Here is a 21,974-nt window from a genome sequence, read left to right as displayed (position 1 = left end):
GTAGATCTTGGGTTGCTTTTAAATGCCAAAGGTGATCACTTAAAAAGGTTGGAGACCACTGTTTTAGAGTGATTTTACTGTGGAATGTAGCTTTTAACAAGTCACACATCCAGCATATTTTTAGATTTCGAATATTCTTTCTGGTAGTTTTATCTACACTGTATTTCATTTAGCTTATTAATGAGAATATAATGGAAGATAGTGTCAAAACCTTGCTACAGTTGAGGTGCACCAGTTCCATTGGTCACCCCCTAGCCACAAAACCAATGACTTCATTGTAAAATTAAATCAAGTTGATCGAAAATAACTCTTGACACATCCATGTAGTTAGTTCCTGATCACTAGGGATCCTGGTTTTCTCTGATAAAAATCCAAAATTCTCTGATAGCCCCTCTGCCTGCCTGCCCCTGCAGACTTACCGCTTCATGCCATGCCTTCCGTAAGAGGAGCCCCAGAGCTGATCACATAAGAGTGAACTTACCTTGCATATAATGAATTTGGGGTATAAAAAGGGTCATCACATAAGAGCAAATTCACATACATAGAACCCGTATAAATCGAGGGAAACCTGTACCCATGTATTTTGGTGTTTGATTTTGTTTTTCTTATTATGGAAAATCAGAGCTCCCCCTGCTCCCTTTGATCACCAGACACAGGTCCAACTGTGGCTGTACCCCCTGCTGCTTTGTGGTGCTGAGCAGCCCTGATATGCCAGTGCCTACCCCTGCCCGTGCTGTTGCCCCTCATTCCCAAGCCACAGCCCCCTAGCCCTGCTGGTGCCCCTCACTTCTAATCCACAGCCTCCTGGCCCTGCCAGTGACCCTCACTCCCAACCTGCTGCTCCCCAGCCCTGTAGTGTGAGGAAGGGAATGCTATTTTTCTAGGACTTTGTCTGATTTCCATGATTTCTCAAGGCTGAAGTATTCAATGCCTTGGTCTTCTTCACAGGCAAGGCCAGATTCCAAACAGTCTGGGGAGCAGGTAAGCAGGCAACAACAGCAAAAGAACAGGTTAGGTATCCTTAATGACTTTTTCCAGAGTTTTCCCAAGGATGGAGATGAGGTCTTCAAAGAGGCTAGCCAGTAACTTTGGAGTTGCCTCAGCTAGATCCTTGAGTACTCTAGGATGCAACTCATTCAGCCCTGCTGATTTAAAAGCATCCAGATTCTCTAAGTAATCTCCGACCTGTTCTTTCCCTACTCTAAGCTGATTATCTCCTTCCTCATCTGTGCTGCCAGAATCATGCATCATCTGATAGCTGACCTTATTTATGAAGTCTGATGTAAAAAAATCCGTTAACTAGTTCAACCTTCTCTACATCCTTCATTGCTAGATTGTCTACTCCATTCACTAAGAGACCTACACTTTATCGGGTATTATTCGTAGAATCAGTGAGTCAGAAGGGACCTAGACAGGTCATTTAGTCCAACCCCCTGCCATGGGCGGGAAGGAGCACTGGGGGTGGCAGGGGTCATAAGGACTTCTAACTTATTTGTTGAATGCTTTTTTGGTGGCTGTTATGTTCCTGTCTGTGTGCCTTTGCCTTCCCAATTTTTCTCCTTGCATGCTTGTGCAAGGGTCTTATACTTATGCCTAGTAACCTGGCCAAGCTTCCACTTTTTGAGAGAGATTCTTTTTTTGAGTTTCAAGTCATTGGATATCAAGTCTGGTTAGCTATGCTGGTCTCTTGTTACACTTTGCTGTACTTCCTATTCTTCCTTCACTTCAGGAAGGAAGAATGCTGTCTTGCGTGCTTAATATGGTTTCTTTAAAGTACAATTCAGTTTTCCTAGATTCCTTTTCCCTTCAGACTTTCATCCCATTGAATCCTGCCCAGCTGTACCTGAATATGTTAATGTCTGCTCTTCTGAAGTTCCTTCCTTTTCTTAGATCTTGAACTCTATCATTTCATGATCACTGTTACCCAAGTTGCCTTCCGCCTTTACATTCTTAATCAGTAGTCTGAGCTGAAGATGACACCCAATTTGTGGGGTAAAGTAACAGCTGAGATAGTGATGGCATTGTCAATAGTGATCAAGAAAAGGGATGTTGGGACAGATCTGTAGAGGAGTAAAACCATTACTCTAGTTATGATTGACCTTAAGCTTGTTATTCACAAGGAAATATTGGAAACAGAGTTTGGACAGAAGATAACATATCTGGAGTAGAGAGGCATATCTGGGAATCATTAGCATAGGAATGGTAGTTGAATTTCTGTTTTCAGATGAATTTACTCAGAAATTGGGCATAGAATAAAAACAAATGGAGACCAAAGATGAAGCCTTGCGTGACTGTCATAGAAAGCTGAGGGTGGCTGAGGAGCATCACTAAAAAAGCTTGAAGGAGTAATTAGAGAGTTCAAAAAAGAACTAGAAGAGGACAGAGCCATTGAAGTGAGAGGAAGGCATACTTTTGAGAATAACATGGTCAGCATTGTCAAAGGTGGCCAATAAATCAAGAACATAGAAATCTGCTTCTGAGCTTTAACTAGGAAGAGATCATTGTAAAGAACAGGAAGGAGCAGGCATCTCACCCAGGCATAACTCCATATGGTAAATGAACCAGCATACTCTGGGGGCCAGGTGCCAGAAGCATTGTCAGAAAGAGGCTCCCTGCTTTGTTGCTTTTTACTACAACACTGGCTCTGAAGTAGCCATAGTTTAACTGGAAAACCTACAGACTTTAAGTGTGGTTTTCAAAATCATTCATATATGTTTACTTCTGTAGAATAATTAATAGCATTGTTAATTCTGAAGGCTGCAAGTGGGAGAGGAACAACAGGAAAAAACCTAGTCAAAACATGTTTACTCTTCCTTTCAGCATCCACTCTCTGCCCCTGTGTGATACAGGATACTGGGCAAGATGGACCTATGGTCTGACCCAGTCAATGGCAGTTCTTATGTTCTTAACTGTGAATAATGAATCATAGAATCATAGAAGTAGGGTCGGAAGGGACCTTGTAGATCTTTAAGCCCGACCCCCCACCTGGGCGGGAGAAAAACTGGACTCAAATGAGTCCAGCCAGGTAGGCATCAAGCCTCTTCTTAAAGATCCCCAAGGTAGGAGCCAGCACCACTTCCCTTGGAAGCTGGTTCCAGCTCCTAGCTGCCGTAACTGTGAAGTAGTTCTTGCGGATGTCTAATCTAAACCTACTCTCCAGTAATTTGTGTCCATTATTCCTTGTTATGCCAGGGGGCGCTAGGGGAAACAGTGTCTCCCCCAAACCCTTCTGGTCCCCCCTAGTGAGTTTACAGACAGTCACCAGGTTCCCCCTCAGCCTTCTCTTGTGAAGGCTGAACAGGTTTAGGTCCCGCAGTCATTCATTGTAGGGTCTGCCCTATTGTCCCTGGATCATGCTGGTGGCCCTCCTCTGGACCCTTTCAATGTTGTCCACATCCCTCTTGAAGTGGGGTGCACAGAACTGGATGCAGTACTCCAGCTGTGGCCTGACCAGTGTCGCTTAGAGGGGGAGGATCACCTTGAGATGCACCTGTGGATGCACGACAAGGTCCGGTTAGCCCTGGCAACCGTGACCTTGCATTGTCGGCCCATGTTCATCTTGGAGTCAGTAATGACTCCAAGATCCCTTTCTGCCTACATGCTCTCAGGAAGGGAGTTTCCCATTCTATAAGTGTGCTGCTGGTTTCTGCTGCCTAAGTGCAGTACCCTGCACTTGTCAGTATTGAAATGCATCCTGTTTAGGTTAGCTCACTCCTGTAACCTATCCAGATCTTGCTGCAATCTTTCCCTCCCTACTAGCGTGCTCACCTAACCCCAAATTTTGGTCTCATCAGCAAATTTAAACAGCTTGCTTTTCACCCTGTCATCCAAATCACTGATGAAGAAATTGAACAGCGCAGGCCCAAGGACCGAGCCCTGGGGGACTCCGCTGCCCACTTCTCCCCAGGTTGAATATGACCCATCCACCATCACCCTCTGAGTATGACCCCTGAGCCAATCTGCAATCCATCCGACTGTGTAGGCATCAATGCCACAGTCACCTACTTTTTTAATGAGGATGGGGTGGGAGACAGTGTCAAAGGCCTTGCTGAAGTCTAGAAAGACTACGTCCACGGCGACACCTGCATCCATTGCCTTTGTGACCTGATCATAAAAGGCAGTCAGGTTGGTCTGACATGACCTGCCCCTATGAAACCGTGCTGGTTGCCCTCGAGCATCGTCCCTGAAGCCGGCCCTCACAGATGTGCTCCTTGAGGATCTTCTCAAAGAGTTTCCCTAAGATTGAGGTAAGACTGACGGGCCTATAGTTGCCTGGGTCCTCTCCTTTCCCTTTTTTGAAGATGGGGACCACGTTAGCTATCTTCCAGTCATCTGGCACCCGGCCTGAGCACCACGAGTGCTCATAAAGCCATGCCAAGGGCCCTGCAATAACCCCAGCTAGCTCTCTCAACACCCTGGGGTGGAGAGCATCTGGACCCGCTGACCTGAACACGTCCAGCCCCTCCAGAAGCTCTCTAACCCGGTCCTCCCCAACTTGAGGTCTGGAGGCATTCCCCTCGAGTCCATCTGGCATCACAGTGGGGAGGTCCTGGTCCCTGCACAAGAAAACGGAGGTGAAGAATTGGTTAAAGAGTTCTGCTTTCTCCTCTGGCACAACCACCAGATTGCCCAGCGTACTTTGCAGGGGCCCCACATTACCCTGTGCCTTCTTCATCCTCCCTATATATTTGAAAAGGGACTTTTTATTATCCTTGATCTTGGACACTTGTCCTAGCTCTATGTCCGCCTTAGCTTTCCTGATAGCCCTCCTACAGGCCTGAGCAGAGGAGGTATACTCCTCTTTGGAGATAGCACTCCCCTTCCACTGGGTGTATGGCACCTTTTTGACAAGCAGTCATTCCCGGATGCCCTTGGTGAGCTGGGGGGCTTTCGGGAACTCTTGCCCCCTTGCTTCTTGTTGGGATGGACATCCCTTGGGCCCTGAGTATCGTTTCCTTAAGGAACAACCACTTGTCCTGGACACTGAGTTCCCCTGCCCTCAAGGACCCCGGCGCCTCTCCCGCTAGTCTCAACTTATTGAAGTTAGCCCTCCTAAAGTCTAGGGCTACCGTCTTGCTGCAGGCCCTTGATACCCTGTGCTGGATGGTGAATTCCAGCAAGCGATGATTGCTATTGCCTAGGTGGTCAAGAACCTGGAGGCCCCTTACCAGGTTATCACCTGTGGCCAGGACCAGGTCCAACAGGGTGTTTCCTCTGGTGGGACCATGCACCTCCTGAATTAAGTGGAGGTCCTATATCTCAGCCAGGAACCTCCTGGAATGGTCTGTGCTGGCTGACTGTTCCTCCCAGCAGATGTTCGGGTAATTAAAATCACCCATGACAACTACATCCCTTGCCTTAAGTGCCTCTGCAAGCTGGCCCGAAAATTTCTGGTCCAGTTCCTCCCCTTGGTTGGAGGGTAATGGATTCTGAATAATGGATTTTGGCCAAGGGTGGAGCTCCTAGTGACTTCAAACCCTGGGCAGTGGACAACTCTGTCTTACCACAGCTTTTCCTACTGCCCCTCCCTTATGAAGAGCAAAGCAGTTGCTGGACACATGCTGAGCTTTTTCTTCTGCCGTCACCAGCTGAGAGGAGAAAGAAAGCAAAATAGATTAAATGGGAGGAGAAGTGAGCAGGAATACCTCAGCATGTTTCTACTTCCTTTTAGATTTAGATTTCATAGACGTTAGGGCTGGAAGGGACCTCGAAGATCATCAAGTCCAGTCCCCTCCCCCAAGGGCAGGAGTCAGCTAGGGTCAAAGGATCCCAGCAAGATAAACATCCAAACGTTTCTTGAATGAGTCCAGAGTAGGTGCCTGCACCACTTCTGGAGGGAGTCTATTCCAAGGCTTGGGGGCTTGGACCGTAAAGAAATTTTTTCTTATGTCCAGCCTAAAACGGTCTTGTAAGAGCTTATGACTGTTGGTCCTTGTTTTTCCCTGGGGCACTCTGGTGAACAGGTGTTCTCCCAGATCCTGATATGTACCCCTTATGTACTTATAAGCAGCCACCAGGTCCCCCCTGAGCCTGTGCTTTTCCAGACTGAAGAGTCCCATGGCTCTCAGCCTCTCTTCATAACGCCTTTTCTCTTGCCCTCTGATCATGCTCCTGGCTCTCCTCTGGACTCTCAAGCTTCTCAACATCCTTCTTGAATTGTGGAGCCCAGAATTGGATGCAGTACTTCAGCTGTGGCCTCACCAAGGCCAAGGACAGCAGGAGGATAACATCCTGAGATTTACTTGAGAAGCATCTATGGATGCAAGCCAGAGTTTTGTTTGCTTTACTAGCTGTGACATCGCATTGGTGGCTCATGTTTATCTTGTAGTCAGTCATGACCCACAAGTCTCAGCAGTGGTGCTAACAAGTGTAGCACTACCGAGCCTATAATTATGCTGTGGGGTTTTTTTCCCTGAAGTGTAATACCTTACATTTATTGACATTGAACATCATCAGGTTTGTATCTGTCCACTTGCTAAGTTTATCCAAGTCAGCCTGGATCACTAGCCTGTCTGCAGGTGTGGACGCTATGCCCCAAATTTTAGTGTCATCAGCAAACTTAGCCAGCACACTTCTGACACCAATGTCCACATTATTGATAAAAATGTTAAAAAGAACGAGTCCAAGAACAGAGCCTTGGGGTACGCCACTGGTCACAGCGCGCCATAACAATTCACTACCGTCGACCACTACTGTCTGGGTCCAACTTCGAAGCCAATTTCCCAGCCATTGGACTGTGGTGTAGCTGAGGCCACAGTCAGTCAATTTTTCCATGAGGAGGTCATGGAACACCAGATCAGAGCCTTTTTTCAAGTCTAGATATATGATATCAATCTTTTCTCCCTTGTCCAGGCAATATGTCACCTGGTCATAGAAGGAGATGAGATTGGTCAGGCAAGACCTACCAGTGACAAACTTGTGCTCACTATCCCTCAGGGTGCTGCCCTCAGCCAGTTTATCCAGAAGAATCTCCTTGATAATTTTCTCCAGAATCTTACCAGGGATTGAGGTCAAGCTGACTGGCCTGTAATTCCTGGGATCTACTTTCCGCCCTTTCTTGAAGATGGGTACCACATTGGTCTTCCAGTCCCCAGGTACTTCACCTGAGCGCCACAAGTTTTCAAATATTTTTGCCAAAGGTTGAGCTATGACACCTGCCAGTTCCTTGAGTACTCTAGGGTGTAATCTGTCAGGACTAGCTGACTTGAAGGTATTCAGCCTCTCAAGGTGATTGTTTACTACATCAGCACCAATGCTGGGTATAAATACGCCCTCACCCTGGCCGTAGAGGGCGTAGAGACAGAAGGTCTGGAAAAGGAAGGCATTTCTTGTGGGGGAAACGGTTTCTTTTGAAGCTATGGAAAAACTAGGAATTTTACAATTCTAGCAAGGGAAGTTCAGAATTCAAGAGAGCAAACCTATAAGAATTTCATTATTTTGATTAGTTTGACTTATGAACTTTGAACTTTGAGGGCTTGCTGACCTATTGTAGTTTTAAATCAGAGAGGATCTAGCATTGGCACCTCTGAAAATTTTACTCCTATAATTAAATCATTCTGTGATGGGGATAAAGAACATCTTTCATCCTTGTACATGACTTTGGCTCCTAAGTGTTGCTGTGGTAGAAATAATTAGAGTGTGCGTGTGTGTGTGTGTGGTTTGTCCCCCTCGTGTTGGATGGAGCGGTTGCTATAAGGCCAGATAATCTTTTGAAACTAATACAAGCTGAGTTTCTCAGAACATAGTAGTTTGTTCTCGTCTGACTAGAAAAACTCAATCGTTAGCAATAGCAGAGGCATCAGAATTTTTACCCGCAACTAAGTGAAACAGATTTCTGGGTCCTAATGGTTTTAACATTTGGGGAGATGCTTGAATGGATTACTTTCTTCCTGCATCAAGAACACATGTTACTTAACAAGGATCACATGTTAACATTTCTTCCATTGTAAACTGTAACAAGCTTTTATTTTTCTAACAGGCTTTTCCCACTGAGAAAACAAGGTTTGAACATCTGTGATAGGATCATGTGTTAAAGTAAATTAGACATCTCCCTCTGAATATCGTATCTAAGTAGCTTGTCAAGTTATATGCAATAAGAAACCTGGACCATTGAATGCATGATGATCAATATACCTTACACAGGTTACAGCACCATATTTTCAGCTGGTATAAATCAGTGTAGCTCCACTGATTTAAGTGGAAATCAGTGGAGCTATGCTAGTTTGCACCAATTGAAGAGCTGATCTATATTAATTGGTCTCTATTTGTGGTCTGTGCTAAGGGGTGTTTTTTAATTTAAGGGCTTGTCTTGACTATAGGGTGTGATATGGGACTAAATTATATATTTTAGTTTTATATTCAGGTCACATGTGCTTTCTTGATATACTTGAAAGTTGTTTTGGATGGCGACCTAATAGTGTCCCGATTTATTTATACAGGCGTCTATATTGAAGAAGTCCTAAATAAATGGAAAGGAGACTATGAAAAACTGGAACATAACCACACTTATATACAGTGGTTGGTTACTTATTGGCTATTTCTGTTTTAAACCTTTGATTTGGTTAAGTGTTTCTTCCACAGTAAACTGTAACAAACTTTTTTTTCCCCAACAGGCTTTTCCCACTGAGAGAACAAGGTTTGAACTTCTATGCTAAAGAATTAACTACATACGAAATTGAGGTAATAAAAATTTTGCTTAAACTGTCAGGTTAATATTGATATTTGTTGTCTACAATGCAAAGTATTTATTTTAGGACTGTTTTGGATTTTAGATTTAATTTTGTTTGTTTGTTAGGAATTCAAGAAAACTAAAGAAGCAATTAGAAGATTCCTATTAGCTTACAAAATGATGCTGGAGTTTTTTGGAATAAAACTAATTGATAAAACTGGAAATGTAGCACGAGCTGCTAACTGGCAAGAAAGATTTCAGCATTTGAATGAGTAAGTAATGGCATGCCCTACATACTTTAGAATTGGCATAGAATTTTCATCCTTTGTTGTCTAGAGAAAGACCGGATGTATTTTCCAAAGAATGCCAGGAAAGGGAGAGAGACAAAAAGAAACAGTCAGTGATTGTTTTGTTTCTGTATGTGAGCATCTCACCCACATATTCTTGTGATTATGCTGCTCACCTGCTGTCAGTCTAACCAAAAGCAATGAACTCCCTGAAAACAGAACTTTGAAGTGAATAAGAGCACAATTCCAAATTAAGTTGTATAACAGGCTATTGTACAAACTTCGCTGTTTCTAAAGTGACACTTCTACACTGTTAAGAAACACTGGATTATCTAAGTATTTGTTTGTCTTTTTCAAGAAGGAACAAATGAACCATGCTTTTAGTGGAGCTGAGTTAAGTTTCCTTCCGCCAAATTAAACATTTTACTATTTAATGTATGTAGCTATAACATTTAAGTGAATAGCTTGAACATGTACTGGACCAAGTCTTGCTACAACTTTTGCAATATGCATATTGCCTTTGTATGGATCATCTAGGAAGTAAGTCTGCATTGAATTTAGCCCACACTATATCCAAAAATTGCATTTATTTATTTGTATCTTACTAATTTTCTAACTCTTCTGACCTTAAAATTGAAATATGTTTGTTTGCTTGCAATATTTTCTCCTTTCATTATGCAAATGGGGTGAATAATATTTGTTTTTTAAAAAAATCATCAAATGGTTCACTGATTTAGTAATCAGCTGAGTCATTCCATTGACCTGAATGGATGGAGATGGGACTATTGTTTGGCGGTAAGGGATAAGTTTAGAAGCCATCGTCTCAGACTGCAGTAGAAAAACTTTAGGTTGTAGATTAGGAAGAACTTTCTGACTGAGGGTAGTTCAAACAGTTTACCTAGAGGGCTAGTGGAGTCTCCATCCATGGAATTGTACAAGAGCAGGGTAGGCAGACAGTTAACTGGGAGGGTTTAGTCAGGGATGATCCTGCCTTGAGCAGGGGGCTGAACCAGATTACCTCCTAAAAATTCCCTTCCAGGACTGCTTTCCAATGATTCTATAATTCTGTGACCTTTCTGGGCTTGAAATCAAGTCAGTATAAGACAGAATTTCTCAGGAGCCCCAGGTCTTACTTACTGCACATTTTGCATGATTCAAGTCTTCTAAAGGCTAATTAGCAAGTTTTAAGACGATGAAATATTGCTACAATAAATAAATCATATTAGTTACTTTCTTAGTTATTTTCATCCAAAAATATTTAAGTTCTTTACAGATATTAATTATTTTACACACTACTCCTGCAACGAAGGTATTATTAAGCATTATTATCTGCATTTTACAAATAAGAAAGTAAGGCACAGAATGATTAAATAACATATCCAAAGTCCTCCAAAGGTAAGCCAGCTCTGGTTCTATAACCTAGTAGATTATGTTCTCTCTCTGGTTTTAACTAAATTAATTTTATAACTTTTTCATTACGTTGTTTTTATCTGAGTACAGTCAATCTTTTCCTTCAGGTCTCAACACAACTACTTAAGAATCACTCGCATTCTGAAGAGCCTTGGAGAGCTTGGATATGAAAGTTTCAAATCTCCTCTTGTGAAGTTTATTCTCCATGAAGCTCTCGTGGAAGACACCATTCCTAATATTAAGCAAAGTGCTTTAGAATATTTTGTTTATACTATTAGAGACCGAAGAGAAAGGAGGAAGCTCTTGAGATTTGCCCAGCAACATTATGCCCCTTCAGAGCATTTCATTTGGGGACCACCAAAAAAACAGAAGTCAGAAGGAAACAAAACAAGTAAAAAGTCAGCATCCCCAGTTTCTATTCACAACAGTTACATTTCTAAACATAAGAAACAAAAAGATCCGAAAAACACATCTACAACTGGTAGCTCAATTAGCAAAGCAGCTGAAGAAAAAAAGGTAGAACTTACAAAAAATGGTGAAGTAAATGACCAGAATCGATCAGAAATCAATTGTGAAGCTGCTAAGCTGAGTAACGGTGAAAAGAACAATGATGCTGAAAGTCAGAATTCCAAATTAGAAGACGTTCGAGATCCTTCAGACAAAAAGGAGAACATTTCTCATTCCAAAAAAGAAAGTGAAAAAGATGATGAAAATCCAAACCAAGACTGTGAAAATCCAGGAGTTGTAAAGGGAGATTTATGTGACAATGAGAATTGCTCAAATGATGTGTCAACAGATCTGCAAGACATCTTAGGTAAGGATAAACCTCCAGTGGAAACCACCATGAAAAACAAAGATGAAATAAAATCATGAATCTAAAATTAAACAAATTATGTTTTGTACTGAATGAAACAAATTATTCATGGCGCTTTAATTTTGGATGAAGTTGCTGACTAATGTAGCATAAGGAAGTTTATGACACCAAACTGGATATGAATGCATCAGATTAGGCTTTTGGTGGGGTGATTTTTTTAAATTCTGTTTACAGTACACTACTCAAAATGGATTTAAAACAACCGTATGAGTTCAGAACCTAGAAATTCATTTTCTTTTTCGCTAGATTGCGGTCTACAAAGAAAAGAAGACCACTTTACTACTTAAATCATCTATCATTTTAAAAATTAGAGCACTAAAAATATCTAAGAATGCCTAAATTTTTTGTTTTCTAGGAAAAGGATACTGTGTTGATTTTTCTTCCCCAGGATGATCCAGTCTTTTCTCTTCAGTTGCATTTTAAAGTGTAAAATTTGATGGAAAGTCTGTAATCACAGTTGTGCACTCTCGGCAAAAGTGTTTCAGAACTGAATATCAAAGTGTTCCATATTATTAAATGTCATTCTAAGAAGATCTGAAGTCTTACTCAAGATCAAATTGTATGTTGTGTAAACAACAACAGTCTTTGTTATGGGGGCATGGGTCAGATAAGCTTAAGTTCTCTTTGTTCTTCTCAAGTGTTCTCTGTGATGGGTTTTACTACCTTTACCCCCATCTGAGTAGAAACGTGTGGTCCTTCTACTCCTAGACTGGTTCTCTACATGGCATCCCTTCTGTGGTCACCAATCATGATAATACCCAGCCGAGTTTGACACCATTGTAAACCCTTTTTTAAGGGGAGCCCATGACCAGCAGATGCTTTAAGTCAGGGGTGGCCAACCTATGGCACAAATGGCATGGGCACCCTTTGTGTGTGACACACAGGAGATTGGGGAGGGGACAGGCAGCACAGTGGCAGGGTAGGACAGCGAACAGAAAACAGAGCATCAGATCAGGCAGGGAGTATGGGGAAGGAAGCAGAAAGCATAGCAGCAGGTTGGGCAAAGAGCAAAAGGCAGGGAGCAGAAAGCTGACCAGAAGATCAGGTAAGGGAAAGGGATTTGGTGTGATTTTTGGTGAGGATGTGGGGCTAATTTGTGGCAAACCTGTCAAAATGGTTGGCCCCTGGTTGGCTCCACTGCTTTAAGTAGTTCAAAAACAGCTTCTTCAAAAATAAGGCATTATTTAAGCACCAGGGATACTGTACAGATGGAGAAAAGAAAAGAAAAGACCTCAACGCATCAATTTTATCTAAACTTTATTCTTGCCTTTCAAGCTTTAGGTAAGTTCCACTCAGTCTCTGAACCAAACCCCTGCCCTGGCCTGTGATATAGACAGATGGCCTTGCAGAAGTCTGTCAGCATGTATCTGTCAGAGATTTGTTATGCTGTCTGCTCACTGCACTCGCTTGCTAGGTATGTTGCTTTGATCCTAGGCTGAGGCTTGGCAAGCTTAAATCCCAGGTTGAAGTTTTAACCCAAGTTGAAGTTTAGTAGTCAGCCATTTCCCAAGTAAGTGCTCGCCATACAGTGTACCCAGAGGAAGCCTTGGCTTTCCCTTTTGTAGGTCTCTTATCTCTGTCTTGCTTTGCTTCCTATTTGTTTTTCCTAACAGCCTTCTATGATTTAATTTCATGCAGTCAGCTAAGGTCATATCAAGCAGGTGAACTGAAGTGCTTAGGTTGGTAAAGAAAAATAATATAAAGAAAACTCACTGTTTCCCATGCTGCTAAAACAGTCTTGCTTAACTCTGTCAAATGCACATATATTATACTACTGTGAATTGTTTTTAATAAATGTTATAATGCTGGTAACTGACTACAGCAATAGTGCAGGAGTACTGTAGAACTTGGAATGAAAAAAGCTACCTTGATTTAGCAAACCATAAATGTCATGATTCTTCTTTTCCACTGATTCCCCCAGGAACATGGCATGTATTCCTCACTTTCCCCACCTAATGCTTCCAGAGGGCTAGATTGGGGTTAGCAACATTTTTGGGCAGAGTGCCAAATCATCTGCATCCTTGACTTGGTTAGTTCTGCTAATCCCTTTACCTCTTGCCCCTCCTGTGATGACTCAAAGACAAAGGGGTGTGTGGATATACTTCTTTAGGACATGCTCCTCTTGCAAGCCCAGTTGCTTAAGGAGGCTAAAGCAAAATGCCACTCAGTATTCAATGCCACACACCCCCCCTTCTTCCCCCCAACACATGCACACATCTGCTGGGGATGGAAAGGTTCAGAGAATTTGATCTAAATGCTGCCCAGGACCTTGGATCAGGCTACTGGTTTTCATATTGGTCTCCTATCTAATAGGCAAACAGGAAGGTTTTCCCCAACCCAGCAGGTACCAGAGCAGAATACGTATTCTGTCTCTCTTGTCCTATCCTGCATCAGAGTCTTATGGAGATTTGTAAAAGGGGAATGAGATTGCCCCTTCCCTGCTCCTCTCTCATTCTCCTGATGATGGTGGTAGGAGTTCTCCACTGCACTGTTGCTTTTGGCTGCTCTGTGTCTGCGAGAGGGGGAAGGGGACAGTCTGAAGTCCTTATCCTCCAGTCCTCCTTAGTATCTAGCTCTACTGTTTGCTTCTATGGGTTTTTTTGGGACTCTCTAAGTAGCCACAGAGTGAAACTTACCAGATGGTTAGTTCTTTTATCACAACCAATATTTTTCATAACTGCTGCCTAGGATCCTAATGAGACTTGTCAATTTTTACTGTTTCACACACGAGAAAACAGCCAAGGTTTGCACAGAGCCCAGTCATGGAAGGTTATGACGACAACTGTTGGAAATGGCAAGTTGCTTTCCCTTAATGGTAAAAAGTTCTATTTTAAGTGGTCCTTGCCTGCAGAGCTACTTTTTTGCTGTGGGTATGCCCTTCCTACCAGCCTTCGTTTAACAGATAAGGATATATAACTTCATTTGCGTGCAGTTGTGTAATTTGCATTAAATAGTGAATTCAGATCTGTACTTGTAAGCTCCTATACTGAAGTGAGCCATAATGACCCATTGATTTTACAGGAAATTACTTTTGAATTACCCCTTGGTCAGCATACCAATCACAGTGGGTGTAGCTACATGTGCCAGTAAGGGGATGTGATAAACTGTGGTGTATTTGTGCCAGAGTTTATCATGGTGCCTTAATGGGATGTGTAGATGTGCAGACTGTTGCAGTCCAGGGCACATGTGCAGACACTGCTCCTGGGAGACTTGGGGCAGAGGAGTCCAGAGAACAGGGGGCAGGGAGGCAGGGTCAGCCCAAGGCTCCAGGTGCCAGCATTGGGTGGCAGAGAGGCTGACTGGGACGCAGGAGTGCTAACATGAGGGGTGGGTGGCAGGCAGCCCCTCCAGTTTTGCACCCTCATAGCCCAGCCAGTCCTAGTCGCAATCTACACATGCGCTTTGGTGCAGTAATTAACTGCACCATAAGTAATCCCTGTCCCTGACAGTGCTATCTTTACAGTGCAGTTAATCTACTGTGCCCTAATACCTGTGCATGTATAGATAGTGTTTCTTTACTGCAGAGCTATTTAGTCAACTCTGCAGTAAAATCCATGTATAGATGTGTCCAGTATGTCTTCCATTATAAGTGATGCAGGTGACTGCTGGTGTGAAGATTGCCTGACATTTCCATTATAATTTCATTTTCAGTTGCTTGTAGCATTGTAACGCTTTGACTTTAGACTTGTAGAGTAGAGGGATGGGCAAAGACCTTTGGGAGTTGTCCTTCCATCCCTGCTCCCAATTTACAAGGGCAGAATCTGAGCCAAGCAAAAGATGGAAGGAACAAGAACAAGGAGAGGAAGAGGAGTAGATGTGGGAAAATTCAGGAGTAGGAGTTGGGGGTGGAAGGACAGGAAAAGGGATGAGGGAAGGAGCCAAAATAGGGAAGCGGAGAAGCTGGGAAACGTTGGGGGCAAGAGCTGGAGCTGAGGGAGGAGTTTAGCAGCAAGGAAAGGGACATAGACAAAAGCTGGAGAGGCAGGAGATGGAAACAAAAGGACTCCTTGAGAAAAAACACTGTGTGTTCATGTAAAGACTATGAAGATGTGCACAAGACGGACAAAGTCATGGTGCACAGACAACTTTATTTTTGGCATATCCTAAATCTTGCATGCTTTGTAATCTATATAATGTTCTCTTAATGTAATATTTTTCAAGATGTAATAAGAGAAAATTTAAATTCTCTGTAGGAAGAGCATAAGTAGGGGGTAGGAAATATTTGAAAATGCTAAGAGTATTCAGTTTAAATAGCTATATTAACACTAAGCATTTAATATATTCATATTATTCTTGGAATTAATATGTACATGAGTTGATGTATTTTAAATGGGGAAAACAGAGGAATAATATATTTTACTCTATAGTTTTACAGGATAGTATAGGATATGATATGTTATATCATAATTTGAATTTGTCTAGAATGCCTCCACAGAACTTTCTTTTTTCATCTACAGTCCAAAAAATAGTGATATCTGGATTCTGAATTTTATATGGTTGGGATCAGAATTTTTGGAGTGTGAAATCAAGAAGTCCACAGTTGATGGAATGCATTCTGTAATAGCATTCACACATATCCATGGTATATGACTGTCTAGTCAGAACTAGATATCTAACATGAAATGGTCTGATGCATTCCTTTTTTCAGTAGTGCTGAATGCTGAGTATGGTGAAAAATTTAGATACCAACATACTGTCTAAATTTAAGCCACAAAGTTTGAATATTTTGGCATGTTCTCATCATGAAGGTGAGACTAGCAAGGAAATATAAATTTTCCACAAAGTATCATAAGACAATAAAACTAATGTCTTCATGCCTAATGACACTTTTGGGCTCCACAGTTTTTGTTTTTGTAGCTTCACCAGTAGAACAATTCCTATATGGCAACTTCATTTAACTAAGAAATTCCATTATACATAAAATGCAAAGGCATTTCCTTATTGTCCTGAAGCAGAGTGGTAAAAGTCATTATGTGCAATTATCTTGTAGGTAATATGCCTCAGATAGAGTAATACCTCCTTATTTGAATTGTTATAAAAATCCCAGTTGCTCTGTGCTGTGATTGTGGATTACTGTATGTTAGGATGTTTTTTCCTCTTAAAAAAGCATTTTGGTTTCTTGTTTTTGTTTGCATATGGTTTTACTTGAGGTGACTTCAGAATTTGTTCCACAAAGTTAGAAGTAGTTAAAAGATGACTCAGTGCAGGCCCAAATCATGTAGTGTGGAGCCCCGCTTAAACTGATTGTTCTCCAAGTGAGTAAAAGAGTGTCCTGAATGCAGGATCAGGGCCACAGTCATTAGAAACTCCTGCCAGAGCTTGCAGGTGGTTTTCACTGGCTTACAGGATTACAGCACAATATATATAGAAATGATTGTTTATTCAGAAATACGAAGTAGTAGTTTGCTGTTCCCTAGTAATTCCAGAGTGCACAAGTGTACAGAACAAGCCATAAGATTTATTGGCTATTTCACTTGTTTTATCTTACAGTAAACATTTAAGGTTACTGTAAGATGTATACTATATTCTATATGTATTTGATACAGTAATTTGCTTCTGTGCAGTCTTTGAGGGGCTTTGATTTTTTTCATCAATAGATTAAATGGTCTTTCCCATTAAGGAGTCTGTTTTCTTCTAAATACATATGTATAACTCCTGATAATATGACCAGGAGTTGCATGCACAAATAGAGTGAAAATTTGTTTTAGTCTGTAGCAGTTTATATTAATATCATAAGAAGGGACATATCAACGTGCAACTCAAGATAAGATCTATGTATTGCGTGTAGGATCATACCAAAGTAGAGCTCAAATGGACCTCATTATAGGTCATCTAGTCCAGCCCCCTGCTGAAGGCAGGAGCACCCTTGACTAAAACCATCCCTGCCAAGTGTCTGTCTAACCTGTGCAAATGTAATAGTTGGTTTTACAAGTTACACAGGCATACCACATTTACTTTCATACCCATTTGTCCCCAAATCAGCCTTCTAAAACTGGGGTGTCAGTCTTAAGCAGGGAAGCAGTTTTCTCTTCACTGGAATAGAAGCAAGCAGATTGACTTTTATTAGTAAATGTTTAGGATTGGGAATCCAAAAAAGATGACAAAGCCAGTAGGGAAATACGAATCGCCCGAGGAAGGGACTAACAATAGAGGGATGGGGATGAGGCGGGGAAGCAACTAGGTTACAGGAGATACAATGTTAGCCATCTAAGCCTGGGGGTGGGGGATGAGGGGAAGGGGGGAGGGGAGGAAGGGGGTTTGCGACGCTGAGAGAGAAAGGAGATAGATGCGCACAAACCTGTTACAATGGACCACAATGGTGGAGGAAGTGGTTTGAAGGAAGTGTCTCAGTCCATATAGAGTCTCGTTGCGGGGGTCCTCTTCGGGTGGAGCGGGGTTGTCCATTGTTGAAGAATCCTCTCGAAAGTGAAGGTCTGTCTGGTGCGGTGGGGGGGGCTGTTCAGGCAGTCCCCTCTGGGTCTGGTCCAGCAGCGGTTTGTCTGGTGGGGTCTGAGTACTGGCAGTGGCCTGTGATGTGTTCCATGTAGATGTTGCAGGACCAAGGGATGGTGTCGGATACCATGAGGCAGAGACACTGCACTCTAATAGCTCCCAAGATGTTTGCCACTTGTCTCTGGCCCCAGCAAGCAGAAGGGGCAGAATCTTCTTAGCCATAGGAATTGGCTGAGTACTGTAACTTGTGCCTGAAGAAGCAGTTGAGCTGGCTGAGGGCAAATGAGCTACTGCCTGCAGTCTATAGTATTTTGCTAGACCGTGTGGAACCAACACTTTATTATTTACCAGAACTTATATCAAAATATTTATTGTAAAGATGTAACAGTCTTACTACTGCTCTTGAAAGGGTCTGGAGCCTAGCCTTGCCATATAGACTGTTTCCTGGGATGCTAGATTTCCTGGACACTGGTTCAAGGAGGACTTTCTGTAGGTCACAGAGTCAGCCATGACTGAAAAAATCCTTTTTTCCTACATTTTGCCTTCTGAAAAAAAGGTGCTTTTTTTGGGGGGGGGGGCATGTGGTATATGAGAAAATATGGTACATATCTTTGTGCCTCTGATTGGAATTATGGCCCTGCTTTTTACTATTCTAGGTCTAATGTTGCCTCAATACATGAAGACACACTGGCATTGAGTATATAAAAACTACTATGCATAAGGTACACAGTATAGCCCATTTAATGACAAGTGAAGCTATGCATGTTTGTATATCTAGGAGCAGAACTGATCATTCAATAGCTAGCTTTCTAATAATTAAAGAACTGATCCTGAATGTTGCCAAGATGTTGCAACCCCCAGTTTGAGCCACTGACAGTTTGGCTTGCTCGACTGCTCAGACACTTAAGAGTCCAAGGATCCTATGTACAAGACTTTATGTAATGTTAATGTATATATCATGTTACCTAGCTGTAATCCTGTTTGAATTATGCTAGGACAATTCCAATAATTAGCATATACCTGTACCATAGATGAAAAGTGTGTAGCTGACTTAAAAAACTCTGTATAGTTTAGATAGACAATCTAATAAGGTAAGTCAAGGGAAGTCTTGTTTCTTTTTAAATAAAGCATATTTACATCTACTTAATTAAATTGTGCACCTTTTTTCTGTTAAGAGTGAAGATTGTGTTGGCAGTAGGATGGTCAGGGAGGTTTTTTGGTTGTTTTTGTTGTTTTTAAGAATCATCTTTATATTATCAATGTGAGTAGACACATTGTCAGTTTGCCTATAAAGGAGCAACCATCTATTTGCAGCTTTGTTTTTTGCATGTGGGCAACAGATCTATTTTTTCACACCTTTTCTACATAATTAAATTTTGGTGAAAAGTAAAATTAAAAAAGGGTCTTTTTTCCTGGTGCGCTGTACCTAAAACAATCTTTTGGTTATGTTCATTACAAAAAATATTATTTAAAGGATTTTTAATGAGAAAATAATAAACTATAGTATTATTCATATAGCAAGAATGTTGTATCTGAGTAGAAGAAAATCCTCTCTAAATATTTCTTATTTATAGTCTAATATTTATGGTCCAATGTATTTCATATTTCATATACACATAATCCAGTTACTATTGCAGTTGGACAAAACTAACCATTTTCCCAATATAGAAACTGAGTGCTGGGGTTTGAGGGCCAAGAATGATCCAAGGAAGCTCTCTTATAGGCCCTCCTCTTTCCATTTATATCGCATCCCTGTTTCTATGTAATAGCACAATTTGAGGTGGATAGCAGGTGATTTAGGCGCATGTGCAGTACAGATATTATACTCCCTCTCCTTCTGAGCCTCATATGATAGTCAAAATCCCTTGTCTCTGCCTTTTGCACCATGCAAGCCAGTGCATGACTTGCCCATTGCTGTATGCAATAATACACCATTATTTTGTTTTGAGTGTATAGCAAATGAGAGTGTGCTGACTACTATAGCTATTTAAATACAATGCTTCAGCATGAATAAGAACTATGTATGTGTCTGTGGCCAGTCTCTTGGACATCACATTACCCTATAAACCAATTTTCCCTTTAATTGCATGTTCCTTGCACAGCCTAAATCCTTGGTATAACGAACTTGAGGAAGCTACATTTTTAATGAGCTGCTTTAATAACATGCCTTATCAAAATAAGTTCTAACCTGATGCACTCTGAAAAATGTAATTCAAAATGGTGTGGAAGTCAATTAAAGAGACTTCCTATGGTTATACATTTATTATCTCTTTTATATTTGTTTTAAAAAGCATAAAGGCATTTGCTGTAAATGGCTGAATGTGAGACTTGACAAATAGTTCTGAATGAAGTCTCTTATTTCCTAGGAAACTTGGCGCTTTTTACTCTAACATGGTTATACATTTGGAAGTGTATCCACTGACTAAAGTTTATTATGAAATACTAAATGTGTTTACTACTATAGTTAATGATGTGGAATTTATTGTCTTTCTGGTAAATAGGGTTTTAGCACTTATTATTTTGGAACTTGCTCAGGGCATGTTTGCAACTCATTGGTTATTCTTTTTCTGTGACTTAACTGACTTCTTTGTCCTTAGCCCTTTCTGATGTTTGAGTTCAGTAACACATGGTTAGATATACTTATGCGCTGGTAAAATTTGGAACTATTGTGTACTTGATTATTAAAATGTATTCAGGGAAAAGTGCAGTAATTGTAAAGAATATATATATATTCTTATATATACACATACTTCACATGAAATGGCAGCACATCCTTTTTAATGTATGGGCCCGCTCTGTATTCTCTTTTTCTTTGCAGTGTTAAATTACAGAATGCCGTGCATGTTTGTTAGTAACAATACCATATGTATGTGGTAGAAGTTGTAACCAGTTTCTGGGTTTGTAAGGTACTATAAAATATTTTATAATTCTGTAACTGTATGGCAATGTTATGCCAACAATGTATAAACAAAAAAGCAATAGTTCCTGTTGCTTATTACTGTATTTTAAATTATTTGTTTGTAAAATGATATTCTTGGAGTTCCTTCCTTTCAGGTAAATATATTTTTAATAACTGCAGCCAGAATCTATAACAATAATAAAGCCTCTTCCCTTTAGCAGCATTATTCTAGTAATGTGTTGGAACATTAAGTAGATCTGATGACATAACTCTTACTAAGTGCTTGAGTGTGAATAGTTACTGTATGTACTGTAAATATATTAATATGTATGGCATTAAAGGGTACTGTTTTTTTTTTTTTTGCTGTTAATGGCAGAAATGCTACTGAGGGCTGCAGAACAGAGTTAAGCCAACTGTGTGTTTATAAAAGGTCTTATTTTCTTAATTAAAGAAATACATACTATGAAAACATTCCTTTTTGGTACTATTTTATGAATTAAGATCTAACAACAATAATAGCATGGATCATTGCCTGATCATAGTGATGTAATTGGTGTGGGTAAAAGACACTCTCCCTGAAGTCAGTGCAGTAGATTCACAGGTCTGCTGAAACTTCCACAGATCCACCAGGAGGATCAGGAGCATAGTCAGAACTTACTACGTGTAAGGTATTATATTTCCAAAGGTATGGGGAACCTTAAGGAGCTGTTTGTGAGCATGTGTCTACATGAGATGCTTAACTGCACAGTAGATTAGTCTATTGTGCAGTTAAGCATCACTATGTAACCGTGCACTAAGCTATTGCACAGTAAAATAGGCTGATATGCAGTTATCTACTATTTTAAAATATAGGTAATAAATTAACTGTGCATTAGTTATTGTGTAGTAGGGCATGTGTAGATGCTGGCTGGGAGCAATTTGCTCCTGGTCAGCCTAGGCAGCAGGGGGCCCACTGCTGCCTACCTAAGCCCCGTGTGCTAGGAGCTGTGCTGGCTGCAGGGGCAGCTGTCTCCCCTCCATGTGGGGATCAGAACCATCCTGATTCCCACATGTGTGGGAGAGCTGTCCCAGCAGCCAGGTGGAGATTAGGTCAGGATCCAATCTCCATGTGGCAGGGAGAAGCATCCCTGCCTGGTGGGGCAGCCATGTGGGAACTGAGAGCATCCCAATCCCCATGTGGCTAGGAGATGTGTCTCTGTCTGGTGGGGATGCTGCCTGGCAGCCACATGGCCCCTCCAAATCCCCACATGGTTGTTCCCCCTCCCCAGGTGTGGACTCCTCTCCCTACCATGTGGGGAGATCAGGACCCTCCTGTTCCCCACATGGCTGCCAGGCATCATCCCTGCCAGGTGGGAATGCTTCTTCTGGCCACATAAATATCAG

At 41.6% G+C, this 21,974-nt stretch overlaps 1 protein-coding gene across 4 annotated transcripts in view; it reads left to right on the top strand.

Moving 5' to 3' along the window:
• The window catches only part of OGFRL1 (opioid growth factor receptor like 1), a 34,419-nt gene that overhangs the window by 10,129 nt on the left and 2,316 nt on the right, over positions 1 to 21,974 (top strand). For 2 of the 4 annotated variants that reach the window (XM_090034718.1, XM_090034713.1), the window contains exons 4-7: positions 8,439 to 8,517; positions 8,613 to 8,679; positions 8,795 to 8,940; positions 10,473 to 17,445. In XM_090034718.1, coding sequence (XP_089890844.1) covers positions 8,439 to 8,517; positions 8,613 to 8,679; positions 8,795 to 8,940; positions 10,473 to 11,238 — 1,058 coding nt within the window. In that variant the 3' untranslated portion in view covers positions 11,239 to 17,445. Of the gene's footprint in view, positions 1 to 8,438; positions 8,518 to 8,612; positions 8,680 to 8,794; positions 8,941 to 10,472; positions 17,446 to 21,974 lie in introns of those variants that run through there. The other 2 variants (XM_090034723.1, XM_090034725.1) reach the window with 2 other exon arrangements.

The sequence above is a fragment of the Crocodylus siamensis genome, chromosome 1 (assembly GCF_052110815.1).
Source record: "Crocodylus siamensis isolate JL-2025a chromosome 1, ASM5211081v1, whole genome shotgun sequence".
NCBI lineage: Eukaryota > Metazoa > Chordata > Crocodylia > Crocodylidae > Crocodylus > Crocodylus siamensis.
Note: the sequence above shows the minus strand (reverse complement) of the source record. Positions and strands in the feature narration are given on the sequence as shown.